Source organism: Apteryx rowi, unplaced genomic scaffold (assembly GCF_003343035.1).
Source record: "Apteryx rowi isolate R43461 unplaced genomic scaffold, aptRow1 scaffold_19, whole genome shotgun sequence".
Classification (NCBI taxonomy): Eukaryota; Metazoa; Chordata; class Aves; order Apterygiformes; family Apterygidae; genus Apteryx; species Apteryx rowi.
The window spans coordinates 5,020,768-5,046,062 of record NW_020448196.1 but is presented as its reverse complement, the minus strand read 5'-3'; the positions used below and the strand labels follow the sequence as shown (position 1 = coordinate 5,046,062).

At 47.8% G+C, this 25,295-nt stretch overlaps 1 protein-coding gene across 1 annotated transcript in view; it reads left to right on the top strand.

Moving 5' to 3' along the window:
• Positions 1-20,805, top strand: part of TRAF1 (TNF receptor associated factor 1) — a 27,255-nt gene extending 6,450 nt beyond the window's left edge. The window contains exons 2-11 of the mRNA XM_026062208.1: positions 2,007-2,225; positions 3,928-4,012; positions 7,880-7,978; positions 9,585-9,746; positions 13,267-13,338; positions 14,088-14,153; positions 14,877-15,314; positions 15,799-15,976; positions 17,163-17,311; positions 18,606-20,805. Of these exons, the coding sequence (XP_025917993.1) occupies positions 2,017-2,225; positions 3,928-4,012; positions 7,880-7,978; positions 9,585-9,746; positions 13,267-13,338; positions 14,088-14,153; positions 14,877-15,314; positions 15,799-15,976; positions 17,163-17,311; positions 18,606-18,821 (1,674 nt within the window). The 5' untranslated portion in view covers positions 2,007-2,016 and the 3' untranslated portion in view covers positions 18,822-20,805. The remainder of the gene's footprint in view (positions 1-2,006; positions 2,226-3,927; positions 4,013-7,879; positions 7,979-9,584; positions 9,747-13,266; positions 13,339-14,087; positions 14,154-14,876; positions 15,315-15,798; positions 15,977-17,162; positions 17,312-18,605) is intronic.
• Positions 20,806-25,295: the final 4,490 nt, after the last annotated feature.

Sequence of the window (25,295 nt, the reverse complement as noted above, 5' to 3'; positions counted from 1 at the left end):
GCCCCTCTCCGCGGCCCCTGCGCTTCCCGGCGCGCCGCCCTCCGCGTTTCTGCACGGCGGGATCCGCCCGGGGCCTGCTAACCTCCCCCCCCCGCAGTGAGGCACTGTTTTTATTAAGCCTCGCTGATGCAAACCAGCTGGGCAGAGGGGCTTCCTGGCCCGTGGAAATTGCGGGCGGATCTGCTAAGGCGTCAGAGCTCCCGCAGCAGCCGGCGGAGGGGTTTCCTGCACCAACCTTCTCCTTCCCCCCCACCCCCGTGTCACCCAGCGGGTACCGGCCCGCTGCCCCCGCAGCGGGAGCGTGGGTCGCCCCGGAGCGTGGGTGCTGTGACGCTAAATGTGCAGGCCGTAACGTTTAGCGTCGCGATTTTGCATTTTCAGGTTCTGGGCAGATTTGACAGCCCCTGTAATCGGTTGCTGAATTGCCTTTCGGATGCCTAGAAAGAGTTAAATCCAGAGTGGCCATGCGAAGAGTCGCCTACACTAGCCAACAGCGAATGCTGTTAAAAGAGGCGTATTTTAAATGCTGCTCCAGCCTGTGGTTCAGGCACCTCATCAAGCAGGGCGGCAGCATCCCTTTCCCTGTCCCCTCCTCGGGGGATGCCCTAACCTCTGCGTTTTGGACGCAAGCCGCTGCTTCTGCTCTTTTTCTGCAAAAAAGTTTAGTTTTTTTCTACATAGCAAACAGCTTCAGCAGGAGGTGCAGAGTGTCTGCAGCAGTAACAGTCCCTGATGGGACGGTGGGAGATGTCTTTGGACGCTCTCCCGTGGGGGAAGGCACTGAACGTGGATCTCCTGGCATTAAGTTTTTTGTGCAAGACAGCCACCGAGGCCGCTCCCTTCCCGGCCCGTGGCCACGTGTGAGCACAACCAGCGTCGCGATGCCTCCTCAGCCGGACCGCCAACCCGTGGGGAGCTCGGCGGCGTAAGGCAGCCTGGCACCTCTGGGCTCTGACAAAGAATCGGAGCCCTTCTCCAGATGTCGCTTTATAGGCCTGGCCCAAAGTATTGCGAGAACCTTGTCCTGCTTTAACGTGGTATTTAGTTTTTTATTTCTTAAGGCTTCTGTCTGTCACAGTGAGCTTAGAGCTTCAGATCTTTGCAGTAAGATGGAAACCTGAAGATGTCTAAAAACTTTTTAATATTGATTTCATTTTTTTCCCTGACATTTGCTAGTCAAAGCTAATTTTGATAATGTCACAGTTGGTCCTGTGATAGATTATTGTGTGTCAGTACCGTCATGGGAAAAAGCAGATTCATCAAGGCATCATTACAATCAGACTGCCAGGTCCCTTGTTAAAACCTGTCTTGAACTTCCCAAGCTCTGTGGGGACCACCAGAATYGGTTTTGGTTACGTTTCCAAAAATATTCAGCTGTGCAGCCCTCCTTAACTGAAACTGATACTGGCCGTGCTTGGCTCCTTTGCGTGCGTGGCTCTGCTTAGAGCACAAGCTTAGCTTGTTAAGTTAGCTTTTCCTGGGCTTGAGATTCCCTTTGCATTTTGCCACCAGTTTTATGATTTTGGGAAAGTCGCTGCAAACACATCAGTTGCCCAGTTTCTGCATCTATAAAGCATAATCACAAATTCTGGCTATGGGGAATTGAGGGCTACTGGGGATTTACTCTACAGGAAATAATTCTGTGCGATGTTGACCGCTGGGATTATAGCTGAAAGATGATGGGACTATTCACTTCATCTTTCTACAAACCAGAAAATTATGTGGGAAGAAAACCCCAAACCTTGATTTTGATACATTGTCCATTTTCATATTGTGTTTCAGGGGAATTTTAAATCTGTACAGTAATTTCCTGCTGGTACCTAGTCAAACCCCTCTGTGACATTTAGCCACGCATGTCAGCTACAGATTCAATTAAACATCACTAGATTACTACACAGGTCTGGAGTTGCTTTGGGGACTTTGATGCTTGATGTATTCTTTCACATCTAAGTGAGCGGGTGTCTACTTGTTTCAGCACCTATTTTGTTCCTCATCTTTGGCAGTAGTTTGCTTCAGATGGCTGAGAAAACAAGCCAAGGCCCGGAGGATGTCCCCGGCTCTTCTCCCGATGAAAATGAGTTTCCTTTTGGATATCCCACCAGCATTTGTGAAGATCTGCCCGATCAGAAGTACCTGTGCAGCAACTGCAATAATATTCTGAAGAAAGCCCTGCAGACGCTGTGTGGGCATCGCTACTGCTCCGCTTGCCTGGCATGGATCGTACGGTAGGTCCTTTCTGTGGAGGGTCACATGGCTGGGACGGACTCTGTGGCTGCAAAGCACCCGAGAGCTGTGTTGCGCCGAGATACTCAGTAGATAAGAGGTCGTGACTATCTGGCCCACTGTACAGTAGTCATTTTATCACCTTGGAATATTTAACTCTTGCAGACTGTAGGGGCACTCTGCACCCCTTCCTTCTTTCCAGCATGGGAGTCTCTATAGGATGGGAAAGGCAGGATTACTGGGACTGACAGATTTCAGCTTCCCTACGTGTAAGTGTGAGATAAAGGTGCTGATGTAACCATGAAGAACTATTGTCAGGTTAACTTAATACTTGCATAAGACTCTACAGTCCTTTGACAAGTGATGTTATGGGAGTTTAACACCTGCTTTCTTAGAGTTTTAGTTTTAATAAACTCAGCTGGGTCCCTATAGAGTAGGGTGCTGCCATTAGTGACAATGACAGCCCTTTTCTTGGAGAACCTGAAAACCAGGAGCTAGGTGGGTATTTGCTGTGGTTGATTAGTTGCTTCTATCTTCCCCTTTCTTTTGGCACTTATGCCTTGATTCAGAGCCTTTGAAAAAGGTTACGTCTGCACTGCAGATGGGAGCTAAAACTGCAGTCCACGTACCTGAGCTAACTTTAATTTTGATGTTTTGGAAAACAGCAGCATTCAAGATTCAGTGACTGGAGCTTTAGCACTGGCTCAGTAAGTCTAAAGACGGTCGCTGTGCTTCCTGCTGGGTATCATTACTGTGAGCTGGGGTGTGCCCATGCTTGCAGCCCCAGCTCCGATCACAGTGCGAATGTCGCCTGGGAAGCTGAGGCCGTGCACAGGCCACAGGTGATTTGAAGGGCAGCACTGTAGAATTGAATGTATTTAACCTACCGATGCAAATCCATTAAGGTAAACCCAGAACAAAGCCTCTTAATGAAGCAACATGTATCTTAAGTTAAGAAAACTGATGTTAGAATGTAACCTGAATTGTTGTATCTTCCCACTGGAGCCTTGTGGCACAAACAGAAAACTGACTCAAACCAGGTGACTTGTACAGTCTGAAACCAGTTATGTTACGCTCTTCCCCTGGTCAGCTGGGCACTCTGCTGATGAGCCTCTTGGCCTGTGTTAGTGCATGATTCACCTGGATGATAAACTGCACTGGCAATGGAGTACATCTCCGTAACAAAGGTTTATTGTTCACTTTTCTTATGTGAAACTCTACAATAAATGTTTCGAGAGCAAGTCAAAACATTTTTTATCTGCGGTAGGATGTTTACCCTCTAGACCTCAGTTCTGCACCAATTTTACTATGTTTTGCAATTCAATATCTGTCACAGAAAAATGGGCGTTTCCTCCCTGTTTGAAAAGACTTCATTTTTCGCATTACCTTTCCTATATGGTGTTTTTGTGTAATTCATGAGATAAATTGTCTCCCAGCTTTATGCTTTTCCACAATCCTCGCTGCTCTCATTTTGCTGAAATACAGATCAGATTTATGGGCCTGGGCCTGGTCTTGGGGAAGAGAATAGCAGTTTTTCCTTTGACTTCAATGGATTCAAGAATTGGCCCTTTTAATGAGAAAGACTATGAATTTTGAATGGAATGATTACTTCCAGGTTTTTATTTGTGTTAATGTCCATACAAAGTTCTTGTAACCTACATTTCACCAACTAATTGTTATTTCATTGTTCTTTCTTTTTGTCAGAAACAATAAAAATCCAATCTGCCAGAAATGCAAAGAGGAGGATCCCAGCACTTTAAGTGAAGGAAGCCTATTGGCAGAAGAACGGGTAAGTCATAGCTCACAGTTCATTAGTTCATCATTAACCATTCTCTGGACTACTCTACAGTTGTCATAGGACTATGATTTAGAAAGGAATAATATAAAATATGAAGTGTTCCAGTTACACATTTTTACTTATGTTTGAGTCTTTCGAATTTCACAGTTTTTAATAAAAATGTATAATGGTAGGGTTAGGACCTTCTAAGACCATAAGGTTCTGGAATGTGAAATCCCATAGTCTTCCATATAATTATTTTTTATTGTCTTGAAGTAACCTGGGTTACTGCTTTCCTGTTTGTCAAAATATGCCTTAATCGTCACTGACTATTCTTAGTAAGTATCCTGGTGGATTCCCCAGTCTCAGGCAGCAGGGTTCTCTGGACCCTTTGAACACGTTACCAAAGTTTCAGGAAGAGAGTCTAGAAAAGAAGAAGCCAGGGTTTAGGCTAGTTGGCTGAATTGCCTAGAGAATACTTTGAAAGCCAGGATGCACGGAGAAAATAGTGGAAAACTTCTAGCTGAAAATAATCATTGATAAAAATCACGCACTGGCAAATGCTTCCTCTGTTAATTTTTGCACTGTGTAGTGTTCAATGGTTTCATTCCATTTTCCAGGTGATCCCAGAATATTCTTGCAGTGTTTTTGAGCGATTTGGCCATATATCCCTTTCCTCGACGAGCCTGTGTGTGTGAAGGGCTAGTGTACAAACAGACCGAGTGGGTTTATAGTCGCACTTGGGAGGCAGTAACATCGAGTTCACCAGAGTGCAAACCAGACCGTAGGTCCCAGTCCCGGCCCAGGAGGCTTCCCTCCTTTCTGATTACCTGCCAGAATACTAAGAGATACACATTTCACCTAAATTTGTTAGGGGCAAATGAGTCCCAAGAGGCAGTTGGCAAAATTTAGGAACTGGCTGCAGCAAAATAATGATTCTGCGGTTACTGCTGAACTTGGTAGGATCTTGGAAAAAATGCTCAACTCTGCAATGAGTTTCCCAGTAACAGAGTCTGATCCATCGTGGGACCACAGATAGGTACAGCTAAACCATTGTGMGCTTGTTTGATGTTAACTGGCAATTCTCTTATGACTCTGGGATGTCTCTGGTGCTGGATTTTTACTAAATCTCCTGTGATTTTCTGCAAATCCGTGGGTGGGTCACTGTAAACAGGGCCCCGCTCTTGCAAGCTGCTCTGCCTGGGCAGGCTCGTGTGTGTGTGCTGGGAGCCCGGATGAGGTCAGTCACCACAAAGGCATGAGGATCTGCCTGGATGGATCAGCTTACAGCGAGCGGCCCAGACTCTGTAAGCGGCGCGAACAGTGAAGGTCATTCAGCAGGTCCCTTCTTTGCTCCATATCTGTTCCCGAGAACCTCGGCTTTGCCTTTGCTGTGGCTTTGCTTTATGTTGATTCCCAGTGCCGCTTGTTTCTGTGTTTATATAAACACAAGGGGGGAAGAAAGCCCCGCTCAAGCCGTGCGTTTGCCATAGCTTATCCCGTGACCTGTTTCTGCGGTAACCCTCATCCCTTCCCCGTTGCGGTCTGTGTGTATCATCCCGTGCTGTACTGCGTATGCGTCAGGCCTGGTCCTGCTGCTGCRCATCTGTACCTGCACCCGAGCGTCTGCGTCTGGCGCTGGACTCGGCTGGAGGAGCGGAGGGCGTCCTGCCCTGCCTCTGCTCACCCCGTCTGCTGTTGTTCACGGGACTGGCTCAGGACCCAGCTCCCGGCTCTTCCGGGGGCCCAGAACCCTGCGTGGCTTTCTCCTGCCTTGCTTGCTCGAGCAATCGAAGATGCTGATTCAGAGGAAATGAGCTAGATTCGTCTTGTAAAGCTTTTGGGGCAGGTTGACCTGCTTGTTAAACGTGTTGCTGGCCGCTCTTCCTGACCGTGCGAGCCGTAGACCAAAGTCTTCCCTTAGCTAAAGGCCCCGAGACACACGTCGTGTGGGTCAGGAGCCCAGGGGGAGCGGACCTGGCGGTGGCTCCTGGGTGGCACGTGGCAGTGGACCTCCAGTTGTCTCACGGCCGCTCTGGGACGGGGCTGGCCTGGGCGTGTGTCTGCGTCCTGCAACAGCCCCGTGTTATCAACCCTAGCAGCCCCTGCACCAGCACCTTCCTTTGAAACGGCCAGGATGACAGAGGGGAGATGTCCAGCTCCCGTATATGAAATGAGAGAGAAATATTTTCTGTTTCCTTCCGCTCCACCCCGAGCACCTTCTTGTCAGGGTGAGTCATTTCWTTTACTGTACGAGGATCTGACTCAGGCCCCTATCAAAGTTTGGGGCAGACCGTCCGCTCCCGTTCCTGATACGAGGGCAAGACGTTCGGGTGAATCACCTGAAGCRGCGACCTGTGTGGACAAAGAGGAGCTGAGGATTTCCTGCTTTGCTTTTCACCTGAGTCGTGTCCATAGTGATTTGGCAATTTTAGGTGTGAAACAAAAAGCACAGGGAATGCACACGGCAGTCCCATGCGCTACTGGGACTGTCCCTGTAGTTAAATGCATTTTGAATGATCTGTTTTGTAATGTCAGGAAATTCCTTGAGTTTTTCTCTTATGACACGGGGGGAAAAAGCCACCATGTGCCTGATAACTTGAATTTCTTCTCTTTGATTTTGCTCATGAATCAGACTAGACTATTTTAGAGGCTGGGGCTGGTATGCTTTTGCTCACTGTTCATTGCCAGCTGATTACACAAAATCTTCCATATATGCAGATGGAGCCACACATGTTATTGTACAACCTACATGACTTTTTTTTTTAATTCCTTGCTTATGAAGTTGTTTGCAGTTTGTGTGCAGAACTCCTCTTGGGGTGGACTTTGCTTGCAGGCTGAGGTTGCGGAAGCGGTTTCTATGAGACTCTCTGTTTAAATGAATCTCGGTTGTTACCAGTCATCAAATTGGCTGTACTTCTTCAAGTGATTTAATTTGACAAGTGTGGATAAGTCTAAAACATTTTGTATCTAGATTAAAAAACAAATTTAGGAATGTTGATCGTGGTGATTTTGTTTTCGTGCTTTTCTTAGGTGACTGTGTAGAATTTGGGCAACCTTACCAAAGTGTGGGCATGATTTGTAAACACTTTCTCCCCCCGCCTCTGTTTGCTATTCCTGACTTGCTCTATGTTACTATCTATGAGAAATCTGAAGACCTCTCTATTTTCTTCTTAACACTGTCTTGGTCCTGTGTACCTTGTACCTTGTGTACCTTGGTACCTATTTTGATTGTGCGAGATGTGATACTAAAAGTGTGTAGTGTTTCATGATTTACATAATAATTGTACAATTCTTCACGGTTAATGCAAGAAAAGAAACCTATGCAGTGCAAAAAAATTTCTCACATGTGGTTTACATTTCTTTAATACGCAGTGCCATACTAAATGGAAACAGCCATGGTCTGAGAAATTTACTCTCACTGCGAAACAGTCTCAAGTCCTCTCTGCAGCATGTTTAGGAGGTGTTAATGGCCCCAGTAATGAAATGCATTCATTAGAGTGGCACACGGCAGCGCCCTGTAGCTGGGGTTCTGTCAGCACGTTCGTTGCACGTGATGTATTTCAGGCTTCTGTGAAAAAGAACTTAAAATAATAGCTGTCGTGGGCCAGGCATACTTTTCAATAAATTTATGTCATATCAAGTAGTTTATTTTTGAACCATAGGAAAGAAATGATTTGATAATTATTTGGGCTTCCACTAACTCCAGGCTATTTGTTAGATTAAATAATCTTATGGCAAGACAATAAATAAAAAAAAAAAAAGAAGAGATTTATTAAGATCTGAAATCCTGACACAGTCACCTTATTCCTGTGTTGAAGATACATTCTGGAGTACTTTCTGACCAGTGTTTTTTTCCTTATTGTGTTTACTTTCCAGGCTTTCGGTGATGCTGCCATTAATAAAGAGATCTCTGAACTCAAAGTACATTGTGTGACCCTGGGATGCAGTTGGTCTGGTACCATGAAAAATTTCGAAGTATGTTTAAAGACAGTTTATTTAAGTTAACGTGCTCTTCCTTGAATAGGAACAAACCAGGAATGAAACTAGGTTCTCAGCAAACACAGATTCATGTAGCTTCATTAAAATCAGCAAACTTATGATGATATAAACCAACAGAGTGTCTAAAAACATACCGTCGATTTTAGTAGGACTTTGACCAGATCCAGAGCATCCTGAATGTTTGTGAAATTAATGTTGCAAAAACTTGCATCAATTACAATTTTTTTCCAACGGGTTTAATTATTAGTTAAATGCAAGGATGCTACAAGCATTTTTTGATGGATCAAAATACTCTGATCTCCAGGACATTGTTATGAGCAATATGCGTAGCATGTTTTTATAAGAGAAATAATTTTCCTCTGTGTAAATGTCTCCTGTTCATTGAATGTGTTACTTATTTTTTTCAGACTGATGTGAAATGTCCCAGGCAAAATATTTAGTTGGGCAAGATTTGGGAATCTGCCATGCAAATTAGAATCATGAAAAATATGCAGCTAATTCTCCTGGTGCCAAAGCAGCTCCGTTTTGGTCCGCGGGGGCAGGAGCAGAGGGCCTGGCTGCGTTTCGAAGGGGGATGTGCAGTGTCACATGTATGGCTGCATCTGATAAGCTTCTGAGATGCTGCTGCCATTTCTTCTGTCGCCTCTGCTAATTTTGCACGTTTTCTATTTGAGTGTGTTCCTCTTCAAGGAAGAATCAGTTTGAGCCCAGTTTGCTCAGCTCCGAAGYGGTGAGGGATGGAGAGGTGCAAGAAGCCCCTCTCAGCGTGAATACGCCGCAAAATGGGTTTGAGAGTTCAGCGTGTGATCGAAATCGGCACTTCTGAGCCGGTTCTGTAGGGGACAGCCATCGCCTTTACAGGCAACAGCGGCTGTGACGCCGTGCCTGCGGGCACCTCAGGAGAAGCGACCAGAATAAGTAGTCTTCAGTGAAATATTGTGTTTTTAAGAATCTCAAAGCTGAACTGCTGGAGGCAGTAGTGAAAGGAACACGGCTGCCTTTTTTTCTTTTTCGGATGAGCGAATGCAAATTGTGAAGTGGAAGCATTTTAAAAGTTATTTTGAAGATAGCTAAGAGTTGCGTCCTAACTGTTGTAGAGGAGGTGACAGATGTCCATTCTGTTGTCCTGTGCAGAGAYGTCGGCAGACGTCCTGCGTGGCAGATGGCCTGTGAATCCTGCCAGCCAGAGCTGCATGGCTGCAGTGCTGCACAAAAAGAAAGAAAAAGAAAAAAGAAAAAAAAGGCAAAAAGTTAGGGATCCTCTAAGACAAGGAAAGAAGCTGAAACCACCATCATGTTGTTTTTAAACAAAAGTATTAGTGAGAGGCAGTTCAAGAGAGAGCTCATGTCTGAATTTTTATAAAGTTTCCTTTTTTTTTTTTTAAGTTAAGAATTAACAAGAAAAAAAGCCTCAGTAAAGGAGGTGAATTTTTCAACAGTAATCACTGTAACATTGTGGAGTGGGTTTTTACCCAATCTTAGAAGAAATGCAAAGCCAAGATCTTTGCTGGAAGAACAGAGACAATTTATAGATAAACACGTACCTGCAGTTTACAGTTCGGTTTATAATTTTAACTTCCAGGAGCATCAGAGCCTGTGCGAATATGCTTTAATCCCCTGTCACACTGGCTGCGGACACATGGTGATGAGGCGGAAACTTGCAKATCATTTGGAAAATGGATGTGTTAATAACGTGACAGTGTGTCAGAAGTGCAAGCGGAGTTTATCCAGTAGTGAGTACCAAGTAAGAACATCTCTTTGTTTTAACTAAGGGCCTTATATTAATGGCTTAACTAATCTATCATGAGATTTTTTCATCCTGATTTCATGAACGCCGTTGCACCTGGACAACACATAATTTTTCTGCGCTTGCTAACTTTTCCGTGCAGGTTTTGGAGGGGCAAATGGACGGTGTTTGATAGTCTGCTTGTGATGTTACAACAGAAAGGAGGAAATCATATTTGCGTATTCATCCAGGGCTTGGGGGGCCCGTGTTTTAGCTCCTGTCTCTAAGAGTATGTCCCGGAGTACGAGGTGGGTCAGAAGCAGAGGCACGCAAATGGTGGCAGAGAAGAGATCTTGAAAGCAGCTAGATTTTTCATCAAAATAAAGTTGCCAAGAAATTTGTAAGGCCGGCTTTTATCAGGTAGAATTCCTGAGCTGGTAGATGGTATCGATTAGACACCATCAGGCGTAACTCTCCAAGTGAGCCGCGGCGGCAGTAGAGACCAGGAGAGTGTACTGTGAATCTGCCAGAAATTTCTCTGTGGCTACTTAAACATATTTAATTTTATTTTTATGTTTAAATTGTTTTTCCACTGTTGTGACAAGGACTTGCAAATTGTATAATGCAAGGTAACGCTAGTCTGTTCCCAGCATTTGCTAAAAATCCTCTTTAAAAGAACAAACAAATTTTTTCACAAGATTCTAGTTGATCATCAAACCTCTAAGTTAATGTTACCAAAAGTATTGCGTTCTTACTTAAATGCAATGGCTTTCTCAGTCAATGCTCACAGTTATTATAACAAGGCAACATTATGCATTACTGACTTGGTAGGTTGTAAGTGACTTTTTGCAATCATTTGAACTCAAAAAATGCTCTTGATTTTTCCCCATTTTTGATGGTGTGCAAGTTCTGGGAGTGGTCTGCGGGCATAGAATGAGCTAATAGAAAGTATTCCGCGTTGCTGCAGGAGGAAATGGTGTCGTGGGGCAGATGAGCACAGAGACATTGCCAAGGATACAGCTTCAGCGGCGCACTTCTCGGCCTCCTGACGAAAGTGCATCATGCTGTGTTTATGACATTTTGAGTTTAAAAACTCCTCGAACAGCACAATAGCAGCATGGATGCGGGATGCCCCTGCTAACGCTGCTATGTGTGTTTTGAGTTGGAAGCTCTGCAAATCGCCTCATCCCACCCTAACTTCTGGCCCCGTGGGCTCCGCTATCGCAGAAAACGTGGCTGGGGCGATGCTCGTTTGGGGTGTAGCACAGTGAATATTGAGCCCTCCGGATGATTTAGGGAGAATAATTGCCAGGCCTGGAGCTTGGTCCTTGAATGGGAGCGGAGTGATGTAAGACCTACCCAGCAGGAGGGCTTCGGTGAATATTTCAGAAAGATAGCCAGAAGGAAATAACGGGATAGTTTTATTGGCCATAACTGCCACAGGTTTGCACCTTTCAGAAAACTGAGCTGTGAGATTTACTTACCATGGGGAGAGCAGTCCCTCTGGGGTAAGAATGAGGCACCCTGGCGAAAACATGCTTCTTGGGAAGCTTTTGCAAGCGCTCTTGGTGTCATAACAACTCCGACCGAGGGAGGAGAAAACCTGGACCCAGACACGTTTTACCAGCGCTAAAGCCGGTGTGTTTTTCAGAGAAACTGCAAATGCCAGAAGGTGGCAACATTTAATCCCTTTCAGCCTTGGGAAAGTGCAGCAGGCAGGCTGCAGAAGGAAACCTGAGCTGCATGAGCCTGTTCCCAGAGTACCTTTCCCTTTTTCGGGGTCTGCGATACCGCACATCCACCTCAGTGGGCTTCATTTTCCTGCAGCCAAGAGTTGTTTCCCTTCCCCTCCTTCTGGTTAGCTATCATCTGATTAATTTTTTGGTCAGGAAACCTTGGCAACCAAGCAGGAGACTGGCCTTGAGATGTTGATTTTTCTCTGCCTGCCTTATTTAGTGTTCATAAAATTGGAATTTTGCTGGTTACATGATCTGCTTTATTAAATTTGCCGCCATGTGGCATATGAAATTTGCTTATTTATGTGTATTTCATGCATCCACAATCCTCTGGGAGCAGATAGGAAACTTTGGGCACTGCTCTCCCTCTCTCCATCCTGGCCAATCAGTTATTGGCCCCATAATTTTTGCATTCCCTTATGTTTTAAAGAAACCTCCCTGAAACCCCACTCCAGCTCAAGAAGTCAGTGATCTGTATGAGTGAAATGGCAGAAAGCAGAAGAAAATAAAAGCACACTTTGTGCAATACCTAAGATACAGAGTATTCAGAAATGAGTTAGGGAGTGGGAAAAACCTGTGGCTGTGTTTCTGAAGATCTAAACCAGAAACGTCAGGACTCTGCAGAGGAAAGCCTTGAGGACTGCTGGAATGGCTTTATCAAAAAAATTTCCAGTCTGCTTTAGGAAATGTACTGGCATGCAAAGGCGTTTATAAAGATTAAAGGCAAAACCCTTGAATAGTTTGAATTGAAAGCTGACAGTTGCTGTGTTAAATACACAAATTACAGTTGTAGTATGAACCAATGGCAGGAGGATTATTTTCCCCTTCTTCCTGGAGCCAGAAATGGCAGGAAGTCTCATGTTAGCACTAATGCATTTTGCATTAGCACATCATGATGGAAAATTTGGATTCCTGCCTTCAAAATGTTAATAAGCAGGATCTGAGAAAGGTTGCACATTAAGCAAGCTATATGAAGCCAATACATGAAGAGTTTATATTTGGGTTTCCTGTATATTTGCTTTCTGTTCCATAATCTACCTGCATGTCATTGCATACATATGTGTGTGTACATATATATGTGCGTGTGTATATGTGTGCACATACTATAGTTTGAACTGGGTGAGACACGTCCATTGCCAGTCGCGTATCAGATTTCCCAGGATGACCTTGCAAAGCATCTGTAAGTAGTTTCCAAAAGCGCTGGGCCCCATAAGTGAAAGATCACACTTTGTACTTTCATTTAACAGGTATTGCATCTGGAGAGCCGTCACTGAAAATACCTGCTAGGCTGGGAAGACGAGTAATCAGCTTAGAGACTTAGCTTGAGAAGTCTCTGGGTCTGCAATTCCTTGTGTGGTGAACAGCAGCACTCGCTTTTAGCAGATATGCTTTAGTCCCAAATTTCTAAACATTATTTCCTGTAAAAAGAAGCCTGAGAAGACTGCAGTCTATTGAGTAGCGAGGCCCGAGCAGTCACTCTCTGCCCAGGGGTACAGGACTTTGCACCGTGTGTTGTGGAGCTTGCAGCGCTCCCGGGGAAGCCACCCTTCCTTCCTTTGCTCGCCCTTAAATCCACACCGTTCAGGAAGAGAGCAAGCAACTTACTGCAAACTCTTTCTTCCGCGACACAGAATAATACTTCTCATTTAGTTCTTGTCAAAAAGCCCCAACAAGCCTCAGTTCTCTATAAAATGGGAATAGCATTCCCTGAAAATGCAAGCTTTGGTTCAAAGAGTCCTGAGTAAAGATGGTCATTGGTTTTAGTAGTGTACTCAATTGTTTGCTTCTTGTTTTAATGATAGAAACATTCATGTGAAGGCAGTTTATATAAAGAAGAAAAACGCGTGCAAACAGAAACACCATCAAAGGAAAAGGTAGGTAAAACATGAGTGGATGCAATAGTTTTTGTTTCAATTCACTGAAGAGTCACTTGTTCATTTAGATTAAATGAACATCTAAGAACATCTTTGCATATGGCAGTGGTTTCTGGCTGCTTTTTAGATCCCAGCATAGCTCTGCTGACTACCTTCTCCTCGCTGCCCCTACAATTATCTTTATTAAATTAATCTTCTCTGTTCCTCTTATAAAACCAGGGAAATGTTTGTTTCCTTTCAAGTGTTCAGGGAGACCCAGATGAGCAAAACAGGAATATGCTGTGGCACAGGTGACCCTTTGAGAGCTACGTGCTTGTGGCCTGACGGAGCCGTTGGTTTGCAGGAGGAGCTGCAAGGCACAGCTCTCGCCTGCTTTCCCTGCGGCCAGGGAGAGGGTCGCGGTGCCTGTGCACACGGCGGTCTCCACCGCGACGGGCCACTTGGCGCGTTGGCGTGTTATTTATGAGGAGTTGTCACTGGAGGGTCACTGTGGCTTGTTAAATTCTGTTATATCATTATGGACTCTGTGTTAGAAGGACATTTACCTGCCAGACTGCGTGCAAGAAACTCGGCGATCCGCCACACTTGGCTGATTTATTAATGAGTTTTCAAAGCTGTTGGTAGTGTAAAGTCTTGACTTGAATTAGCCTGACTTATAGCTGCTGGGGATGTGGCCTAGTTGTTTGTAGGTAAATAAAAGAATGTCTTGAAAGTGGTATTTGATTATTTTCTTGCCTTTTTTTCAACAGAACCACTCTGCACCATTAATCAACAAGGATGGGTGTCGGTTTTCTGAAGTCGGCTGTTCGTTTAGGGTGAGTTAAATTGCTGCCTTCAGGAAAGCCTCAAATAGCATTCAATTCAGTGCTGTGCCTTTGGCCTAGGCCAGCCTATGTGTTCAGGGTAGTAGGCCTTGATTTAAATATATTTTTAAGAAAAGAGAGAAATGTACCAATTTTTAATAGACCAAGAGAGATGATATTGGAACTGCCGTGGATTCGCAGTGGGTAAAGGTGCAGTTCAGCCTGGGGTGCTCTGTGTCCTGCACTGTGCAGTCATTTCAGATATAAATTTTTGTTTCTTACAAATCTGCTGGTCTGTTCTTGTTTGGATATTCTCTTCGGGGTAATGCCTCTTAAAACAATGAATGGTTTCTAAAATCTGCTTTGGATTTTAGTTTGCACCTGCTGCCTTACGGGTATATCTCATCTTTTGTATACAAGATGTGTATTAAATATTGGCTTATTTGAGAATCATGCTGGGACTCTGCCTGGTGTCCTGTTTAATACAAGAATTGTCGACAATGGTTTTCTTTTAATGTAGCGTGTGTCCACATGTAAACACATCCCCTAAACTGACCATTAGTGAGCTTGTTGGTTTTCTTTTCTCCACGTCTCCCCCGAGAGTCTGCTAGACCTGTATCTTGCAGTTCTTCCATCTCTGTCTCTCCCAAGAAATTAAAGGGAGCGTTGCTTGATTTGGCTCCAGGCCAGTTATGGTAGTTGCATAGACAGCGTATTGACAGTGTCTTCTTACAGGGAAGCAAAGAGAAGATGAAGGAGCATGAAAAAAATGCAGTTGGGGCCCACATGCTGCTGCTGCTGCAGCACATAAAGGAACTGAAGGCGAGTTTGTGCCCTGCTGCCACAGCGGCAAACGGCTTCGTCCCGCAGCCAGAGCTGGGTGTGAACGGGGCAGAAAAAAGCATCTCTGATCTGCAGATCCCAGCAGGTGTGGAAGTCAATGGGGATCTGGAAGTAGACTGTTTTCCTGTACCTTCTGCTTCTGAAGATGATTCAATTCTGCAACAAATTGTGAGGGAGAAAGTGATTTCTGAGCTAGAAAATAAGCTGCATGTGTTTGAGAATATCGTGGCAGTGCTCAATAAAGAGGTGGAGACCTCTAACTTGGAAATCACAGCCTTTCGGAGACAGAGTGAACTCGATCAAAATATAATACGAGGCCTGGAACTGAAGGTAAATATTTATGGTAGGCACTGTTGGTGTGCTTGTTGTATAAAGAACAGTTGCATACACATACCCGAGGAAGGTGGTGTAGATTCGGGGACAGGGATGGAGCTGTGAGGTGTTAAGTTCTGGACACATCTGCAGGATCCTCTCATTGTTTTGGATAAATTTTCAAATGGGGAGCTCTAATATTTGTTATATACATCCATGTTTAGGCACCTAGAACTCCCTGGGAATTTTGAATGTCCGGAATTTGGCATGATCAGACTGAGCAAGCGAGACAGTTGTTTAATTGGCTGATCCTCTTAAAGCAGCATTTTGCCTGGAAAACCAAAAAAAGGTTTATCCAGCTGTGCCTTTTGATACATAACTGTCACTTAAAAAGAAATCAAAGGAGATCTTCCAGAACATTAGGACTCTTGAATGAGTCTGCTGCTTCTGTAGCACAACCGTCTGGAGAGTGGCGTGGTCTGAGAGTTGATTTTTCTTCCAGATTGCCGAGTTGCACCGGTGCCTGACGCAGAAGGATGCAGGCCTGAGCAGCCTGCACAAGAGTCTCCTGTTCTCTGAGCAGGCTTCCTACGATGGGGTCTTTCTGTGGAAAATAACGGACGTGGGCAGGAAGTTACAAGACTCGGTGACTGGAAGAACAGTCAGTTTGTATTCACCAGGTAAAATGCACGGCGTATCCGTGTGTTAGCAAAACTCAGACCTTTGGAAAACCCACCGGCTCCTCCAGAACGGTGCCTCTTTCTGCTAATGTGGACAGAAGGTCCTTTAAAATAGCTCCTCAGACTAAGATGCTGTTCATGCAAAGACATCACACTCTCCTGCCTGTTATTAGGAGCGGTGCTGTGACTTACTCCTCCACAGAGCTGTAAAGGAGGGGTGCCGTGGGGCCAAATACAGCCGTAATTGCCTGATCCAAAAAGGCCTGTTCCGTGCAAGGCTGCCTGAGGGAACGGGGCTGGAGGGCCACTCTTCGCAGGCTGTTTCTGCTGCTGTYCTGGCCGTAGCCACCTCTCAGATAACCGTATGCTTCTCCAATGCTTTTGCATTTGCAGCTTTTCCTTCTAGTCCCAGAGATGCATACCTACATCTATACACAGAGAGCTGAGTTTTCTTTTTAATCTTTCTGGAAGAAATGGTAGCACATTTTGGACTCAGGTATCGGCAATAGGGTGGAACCAGGCTGCTTTGCAGGCATCAGACATCAGCACGCTGCTTATGACGCAGGTGCAGCACTGGCGGCCAAACCACTGCTCGGAAGAGGAAGGCTGGTCTCAAATCCGGCTGAATTGCTTGGTTTAAAGGTGTTTCAGCCTGGAAATAAAAGGGGAAAAAGCAGGCTCCTAAGTTAGCGCATGTAAAATAGCTGAGGAATGGTTGGGGATGCGGAATCGGCGCGGCCTGAAGACGGCATTTCTTCTCCTGCATTTCTCCTGCAGCGCCCTGCTGCTCTGGGCTCTCGGTCGGAGATTTGCCCTGGAGCACAGCTACCTGCAGTGACATCTGCTGGAGCCGGCTCGTCTCGTCCGCTGCCTCGGGGCCCGCTGCTGCCCCGCTGCCTTCGGCGGCAGTTACCTCCCAGGCGGCAAGTAAATTGCTTTAGGTAAAATACGCTTGCGTGGAGAAGAACAGGGAATTTTCACCAAGGTATAAGGCACCGAAAGGGCTCCAACCCCTGGATTTTGGTTGCTTATAGCTGTAAATCTCCGGGGTATGCTGATTTGTCTGCTCTCTTCGTCCCTGTGATACCAGAGCGCGTCACGCTCTGACTCTTCTCCCGTACGTCAGGACACTATTTTTGCCTGTTTTTTAAAGGAGGCTTTGCTAACGGGGAGTTCTAATTTTCAGCTTTCTACACTGCAAAGTACGGCTACAAAGTCTGCCTGCGGATTTACCTGAATGGGGATGGGACCGGGAAAGGGACCCACGTGTCTCTGTTCTTCGTTGTCATGAAGGGGGACTACGATGCTCTGCTTCCTTGGCCCTTCAGACACAAGGTGAGCAGGATGGACTTCTCGAGCTCACGTTGCCRAAAAGCTTTTCCCCCCAAATCTTTTTCTCCTGTGGAGTCTCTTGCCGTCGCCTGTGATGTTTTTTGCATCCTGTGAAAGGGCAACCTTTTCAAATCTTGATCCTAGCATACAGCCAGTACTTCTCCCACTGAACTCAAGAGGACTTTTCCTGTTGAGTTGAGTGGAAGTTGGAGCGTTTTCCCGTTTTCCTCTCTGATGGCTATAAGCCATGCTCTGATCGTGGATAATAATTCCTCTCTGAATGGAGCGGGTTACCCGCAGGGGAAGCTGCTCCGACTGAGATCCCATGCTTTGCTTTGAAGGATATTCAAACGCCAGAATAGTGAAATAACCCTGCAGGTTCAAGGTTGATATATCCCAACCTGTGTCCACCTGGGACTAAGCCAGAGGCATATTTTTTCCTGGCTCTCCCTATATATGGAAATTATCAATTTATGATTTGCTGCCTGAAGCATAGGTGTTAGAAATGGGAGGTTAAAATTCCACTTACAGATGTGCCATAGATGTCTTAYGTGATCCCAAGTAAGTCCCTTACCCTGCTCTTATTTTTCTCGTTACATAAATGCAATCTGATAATGGCAACAATAGTTAGAGAAACAGTGAAAATATGCATAAGGATCTGATCTCCGCATTTACCTTTACGTGGTAATAATTCTGTGAGCCTTTCATATAAATAGTCTTACTACTATTTAGTAGCCAAGGAAAATAGAAATCAAAGTTCACAATCGTCATTATATTAAAAAGGTATTATATATATTTCACATTCCAAGCTAAAGAACAGTAAGTTAATAAAAGTGATAATGAGATGGGGAAATTCTAGACTGATATTTAGGTTGTGTCTGCTACATATTTGCATACAGAGAACTGAGCTATTTCTTTTGATTCCAAACCACACTAACAGAATGAATGTAATGACTGTAACCAAACTCGTGGTTTGTTTAAATTGTCAGGGGAGAGAGGAAAAAGTCTTTGCGCTGTGCAATTCTCTACCAAGAAATAATTTCTTACTTTATTTTATTTTATGGGTGGCATAGTTTTAAATATTTCATCTGGGAACGATTACAGTCTCCCTTGTTCACGTTAGCTGACCTTGCAGGTTGTGAAACATTCATTTTAGTTTGCATTTAATTATCGATCTCTACTGAATCTATCCAGCTGCTTTTGCAGCATGTTTGTACTTTTGTCTCTGATATTTTCTAGTTTATTTTTTAAAGCAAGAACTCATCATTGCTGCATTTGCTCCATTACTGTTTTTCAGGTTACATTTATGTTGCTGGACCAAAACAACAGAGAACACATTATTGATGCATTTCGCCCAGACTTGACATCTGCTTCATTTCAGAGACCGGTGAATGACATGAATGTCGCAAGCGGTTGTCCTATGTTCCTTCCTCTGTCCAAATTACAGTCGCCTAAATATGCCTATGTGAAAGAAGACACACTTTTCCTTAAATGCATTATAGAAACAAATTAGTAAATCTCGAAATATGCGCGTCTGGTAAATCACCCACTGAATTTCATTAGTTTACAACAGAGGAACCATCAGCTCGAGACTTGGCGTTAGCTTCCATGCGCACACAAAACCCAGGAGGGCGCCTGAGCCTGTCCTCCGCCGAATCAGTTCACACCGGCTGAAGATCGGCCTGCTGGAGCTAGCTGCTGCCGAGGACGTTGCCCAGTGCCGCGTGACGGGTGCTATTGCCAATGGAAACTGCGATTATTTCGTAAAAACGGCCGATACTGCTCTTTGGGGTATAGATTGCAGTCCTTCCCCGTGCAGCTGCGCGGGGGGAAAGCGGAGCTGCTCTGTCTGCCGCCCCGYGCCGGGTGTGCGTGCGCCATCCCGGCCGGATGCTGGCGGGGGGCACAGCCCCAGCTCCTCCTCGCTTCCCGGGACCGACCCTCCGGGAACCCCCRCTGCCGGGGGCGCAGGGCACCTGCGGGGCTGCACCGGCTGCCAGCCCCCACGTGGGATTTTGGCTGCTCCCCCGCCGGCGACGAGGGCAGGTTCCTTTCCCCCAGGAAACCTGGTTTGCTGATCCAGGGTSTCCATTTGTGCTTCCCGACCACCTTGAAAGCAGGGAGTTGGGGGTAGCATTTGTAGCTTAATCCTGTATACTGGATGATTTATTTCTTGCTATTTACTTTAGACCTGTATTCTTGTGCTCTGTGCAGAGATGTTCTCTTGCATCAGCAGCACGGCCAGATTACGCTGCGCCGTGGCTAAATTACCCTCGTCTTTCTGAAAGGAGTAGTGTGACTTGTGTACCAGACGGGGAGCCGAGGGTTAACACAGGGAATCCGGAGCTGCTGGCGCGAGCGGTGGTAAGGACCCCTCGGGAGCTTCGTTTTAAAGTGTTCAGTCACTTCCTGAAACTTCAGGGCAAGTGACTTGTTAGAAAGTATTTATTTGATCTTTTTCTTGCTTTATTCTTTTTATTACTGTGATGTTTAAGTCTTTTCACATGCTGGAATGGAAGTAACTACCAGAAATGTTTTTTTTTTCCTTTTTTTAAATAGAGCTAAGGAATGAATAAAAATTATTTTTACCATCCTGTCAGGCTTGGAAATGTCTGGAGGTGTGCAAAGCTCAAATGCTGCACCTTATCCCCCCAAAGCAACGAGTCTCAGTAGCTTCATTCTCTGCTTAACAACTGTTTGGCAGAATCAGTGAAATTGCGTCGGGTTTTGGTGCAGCAGTTTTTGAACCTGCAGCCAAGTCGTGCTAGCGGCGCGGCTCGCTTCTCCGGGACTGCGGGTGGTGCCGCAGGCACCAAGGCCTGATCGCAGCCAGGCACTGATGGGCGTTCAGGAGGCGAAAGGCCTTTATGAAATTATTTTACTCGTTTTTTTTCTCCTCCGTATTTCCTGCGTCTCACCTGAAAACATGACTCTGCAATGCTGTGCCCGCTGCGCGAGACGGGCACGGAGAAGCTGTTTGCCCGCTGGGTTCTGGGAGCCTGGAGGCTGCCGCCCCGCGTCGCGCGGCGCTGCTGAAACGCCCCGGGCTCCGACGAGCCGCCGGCCTCGCTGCTGACGCGCGAGCAGGTTGTTCAAATCTCTCATTTCTATCTTGACAGCATCCTTTTAAATAATTAGTTGTGGTGAAGCATCAAATTTCAAGAAAAAAACATAAACACGTATCCATCAAGGCTTGTTTGGGAAGGAACTGGATATTCTCTGCCGTCACATGCGCACCGGGTCTCGCTCTCCCTCCCCTCCCTCTCCCTCGCTCTCCTTCTCCCTTGCTCTTTCTCTCTTCCGTATTTAAAATGTTCTTTCTGAGACAGAAAGTTATTTTCCCAATAATGTGCCAGACCCTCTAACCACACTGGAGTATTATGCTTAGAAACATTATGCTTTTCATGGCTGTGTAATTCTGACAAGTGCTGTATTTATTACAATCATTCATATTTTCTTACCGTTTTATTTATTTCCTAAATAAAGCTCACTAACTTAAGAAAGGGCTCGTGTGTTGTTTTGACTGTAAGACAGGGAATAGCTCGGAGATATTATGACAGCAGTTTGCTGTAGGAACAGCTGAGCCGGTGCTGCAAAACTTACTTATTTCGGCAGCGGCGGCGGCACCGGGGAGGTGAGCGGGGCCGGCTGGGCTGCGCTGCCCGGTGAGCCGAGCCGAGCCGAGCCGAGCCGAGCCGCGCGGCCGCCCGCCGCTCCGGCCAGGGGAAGATGAGTCAAACCAAGCGCGGGGAAGAGCTGGGGAAGGAGAAAGCGCGTGGGGGAGAGAACGCAAACGCGCGTGTGCCCAAGCGGCTGTGTCGGGGAGAGCAAGCCGGCGCGAGCGCCCGTGGGCACGGAGCGAGCGGCCCGGCGTGTCCGTGCTTCTGCCTAGTGCAAGTCCATCGCGACCCTGAATTTCTTCAAATGCACCGAACAGCAAATATTTCCCTCTTGGCAGGATCCTAGCACTGCTCCAGACAGCAGAGCAAACCAAAATGAGGCACAACGGGTGACGGGAGCGGAGCGGCCCAAAGCGGCCGAACGAACAGACGCCCCGGTGATGGGCACGATGCGCTTGCGGCACTTGCCGAGCCGCTGCAGCCTAAAATCGCCCCCGGAGCCTGGTGCGGAGCCGGCTTTTGGGGGGACTCAGGCCTGGAGGGCAACACCTGCAGGGGGAGAGGAAATCAGGTCTTTAGTCCGCTTGCAGGGCAGCAGCTTGTTGGTGTAAAACCGTCCCGCGAGCCGACGCCGATGGCGCRCTGCTCGTCTGCTCCCGCTCGGAGTCAGCTTGGCCGAGCAGAGGCGCCCGGTGCTGCGGGGAAAGGCGCCGAAGCGGCACGTTTGCCCGGGGGTGCGTAATTAGTACAAAAGTCTCATCAGGGATTACTCGAGCCCCGAAACGCAGCCTGAAGCCTAGGGGGAAACTATGGTGCAAAAGCAAGAGGTTCGCCCTGCTCGGTCTCCTCTTTCTCCTTTCRTAATGAATTGCCGTTTTTTTTCTTCCTTATCAGCGTTAACCTCGCCAGGAGAGTTTGGTGGTTCCTGTAAAAGCGAAGGCTGGCAGCGGCGCGAGCTGCCTGGACTTTAGACGAGCCTYTGCTGCCCGGTCTTGCAAAATCTTTTTCCCTGGAAGTGGGCAAGGCAGCAAGCCGATGGCTCATAAACAGGGATGATAAACGGTGATGTCAGGAACTTCGGGAAGGCATCTGGAGTGAAGTCACTGCTCGATCCGGACGTGGATAAGATTTTTGTTAGCTTTCCCAAACGAGCGGTAAAAGCACCTTACTGCAAGCGGTACGTGCCACCAGGCTGGTGGCGGCGGTGGCGGTGGCCCAGCTCCGGGCAGGTGAGGTCCCTTCTGTCCCGGCCCAGTTCCTTCCTCGAACACCGAACTACAACTACAGCAACGGGCATTTGCTTGCTGAAGCTTTATAACTGGGTGAGGAGCCCAAACATCCTCGAGCACATTTCCCCCCAGGAACAAGAGGGGCTTTTCTTTATTGTTTTTCTTTCTTATTGGAAATGTCTTTTCTGGGCCTTGCTCAGGAACTGCAGACGTGTACGTAACATATCTGTGTCAAAATTAGGTAATGGCTGCATTAATATAAACCTTGCACAGCTGTAGGAACACTTACAAGCTCCTCATGTCTCATGCAATTGCAGAGAAGCACGCAAAGAAAGTTAAGTTAAAAAAAAAACGGATAGGGATTAAATTCRTATTAAATAAACAATAAAAAGACACGAAATCCAATGCCTAAACGCTCTTCCTTTTAAAGGCACGGCTGGCAAAAAACAGCTGAACGTCAGGTTTAACCACCCCGATTCCGACGACAAGCAGACCCCGCTCCAAGGTGCCCCTCGGCGCATCGCTTCCCTGCGAGAGGGCGCGAGCAGGCGGCGGCTCCGGGTTGCTGCCGGGCACTGGAGCAATGCCATCGGCACGGCACGGTGCTTCCCAGCCCCGGCCCCATGCAGGGCTGCCCCAGCCCCCGGCTTCGTCCGGGAGCCTCCGCACCRGCACGGGAACCGAAGCCGCAGCGAGAGCGAGGTTCGGCGAATGCAGCGGATGAATCACTTGTGCTGCGGAAGGCAACAGCTGAAAGGAATTTTGCTCGATCGGGGCCAAATCTAACACAGAAAAATCCAGGAGAGTTTTAGTGAGCTAAACCGGGACTGTTTGCTCCGGGTTTAAGGGCTAGGTGAGCACAGAGGAATAGCACTTATGCGGCTGGGGYGGTCTAAATAAACAACCAAGGCAAGGCGAGCAGGGAAAGATAACGGAGCTTTTTGGAGTCAGCCCCAGGGGAGCTGCTAGGTTTTCAGGCCCTCGTTCAGCTCCCTGCTTTGGCTGCCATCCGCGGTCCCGTGTGCCGTGGCTTCGGCCGGCTCAGGAGCGCGCCGGGGCCACCAAGGTCTCCCAGCTGGGGATGTGAGCGCTGCAAGTAAAAACCTTAAAACCCACGTGAATGTGGCCCGGGGCGTCCACGGTGCCGGGCCCTGGCACGAGGGTGCCGAGCCGCAAGGGCAACAAATAAGCTGCTTTTGGCCCAAACTAGCACGGGGAAGCGGCGCAGGGCTGGCAGCGGTGCTTGTCCGCGAGGAGCACGACGGTGCAAGGGTTATTTTAATCCTGCTGTGACTCACGCTAACAGATCATGACTCACCRCAAGTTTTGGTTGTTTGAGTGTTTGGAAGATGCGTCAGGTTCCCTGCGAACCCGGAGGATGAACGTCTCATGCAGAGGGAATGAGCTGCGTTCTGGKTTTTTTTTTTTYCCCCCTGCCTAAACCTCTGCGCGCGAGGTTCGCCCTGGCTGTTCGCCCAGTTGCTACGCGCGATTTGGGGGCTGGTTGGGTTCATTGCAGAGCAGCGGGTGCGTGGTCCCGGGGAGGCACGCAGCAGGATGTGGCCCCTGGGCTCAGCTGGCACGGCATTGCATGGCACGGCACAGCACAGCATGGCACGGCATTGCACGGCACGGTGCAGGATAGAACGGCACGGCATTGCACAGCATTGCACGGCACGGCACAGCATTGCACAGCACAGCGTAGCATTGCATGGCACGGTGCAGGATAGAACGGCACGGCATTGCACGGCACGGCATTGCACAGCACAGCGTAGCATTGCACAGCACGGCACGGCACAGCACGGGGGCTTTAGCATCACACATGGAGAGAAACGTGAAGCAAGGGAGAAAAACAGCCTCGCTGTGCCCCCTGCCCTGGGCACCCCCTTCCGCGCGGTGTCTCCAGAGGCGCTCGGGCGAGGAGAAGGAGGTGCTCAGCGTCCAGCCGAGTTTCTTGCCTTAGGCCGCTTCGTGCCCGCTTCAAACCCCGCGAAGGCCTGTCCCGCARCAGAAACGCGGCTTCTCCCGACTGCGGCGTCTCATCCCGCAGAGGGACAGAAAAGGAGCATTTGTGGGTTCCTTAGGAAGCCGGCGCTGGGGCCCGGCTGGGGCAGCGCCGAGCTCGCGTGCTCGCTACAGCTCGCTGCCCAGCCCAGCGCCTTCACACCCGTTCCGGTTAAAATGGGATTAATCACGAAGAATCTTGGATTTCATCTTCCCCCCTTCCCTGATACTGCTCTGCCAAGCTGTTTTGAGGCCTGCAGTGTCGCTGGCGGGATGTTCAGTCGCGAGACGACGTAACTTTGGAAAGGAGTTGTTAGCATTTCCGAAATGATCCGTACTTTTAAAAACGCTGCAGCTTAGCATGCACAGCGTTACCTGCACGCAATAAAAACGCCACCCGCGGTAATGGATAATGTTTAGTCTGTGGAGAAGCTTGATTAAAAAAAAAAAAAAGCAATTCTGAGCTGACGGAATTATACAAAAACGTTTAAAAGGCATTTTTGCCACCGTGCCATTCGTTTTTGATGCTCGTGTGCAGTGCTMCCTTCTTCACAGGCGTGCTGACAAACACCCCGAGCGGGGGGAAACGCGGCTCTGCCCCGAGCTCGGTGGTTACGGCCAGGAAAATCACCCGCGGCCCCGCAGCCAGGCGTTTGCCTTCCCGAAACGTTGCTCTCCTGGCAGCGCTTCGACCAAGCAGCAAACGCTTGCGCCTTCTCCCTGGCACCGAGCGGAGCATTGCTGCAGTGATTGATCCTCTCTGTGGYGATTCGCAGAAAAATCCCCCCGTTTCTAGGAATCCCCAGGAGCAGGTTGTTCCCGCGCCGCCGGGGCGGGCGGACGCGGGGCCTCGCCGGGTGCATCCGGGGCCTGGCCGTACGCYGGGGGCAGCTGGGATGACCTGCACCAGGGCACGTGCAGGTGCCCCACACGGGGCAGTTTGCAGATACCCCACATGGGGCAGTTGCAGATACCCAAGGGGGCAATTGCAGGTCCTCCAAAGGAGCACTTTGCAGATACCCCACGTGGGGCAGTTTGCAGATGCCCCACATGGGGCAGTTGCAGGTCCCCCAAGGGGGCAATTGCGGGTCCCCCAAGGGAGCACTTTGCAGATGCCCCACGCGGGGCAGTTGC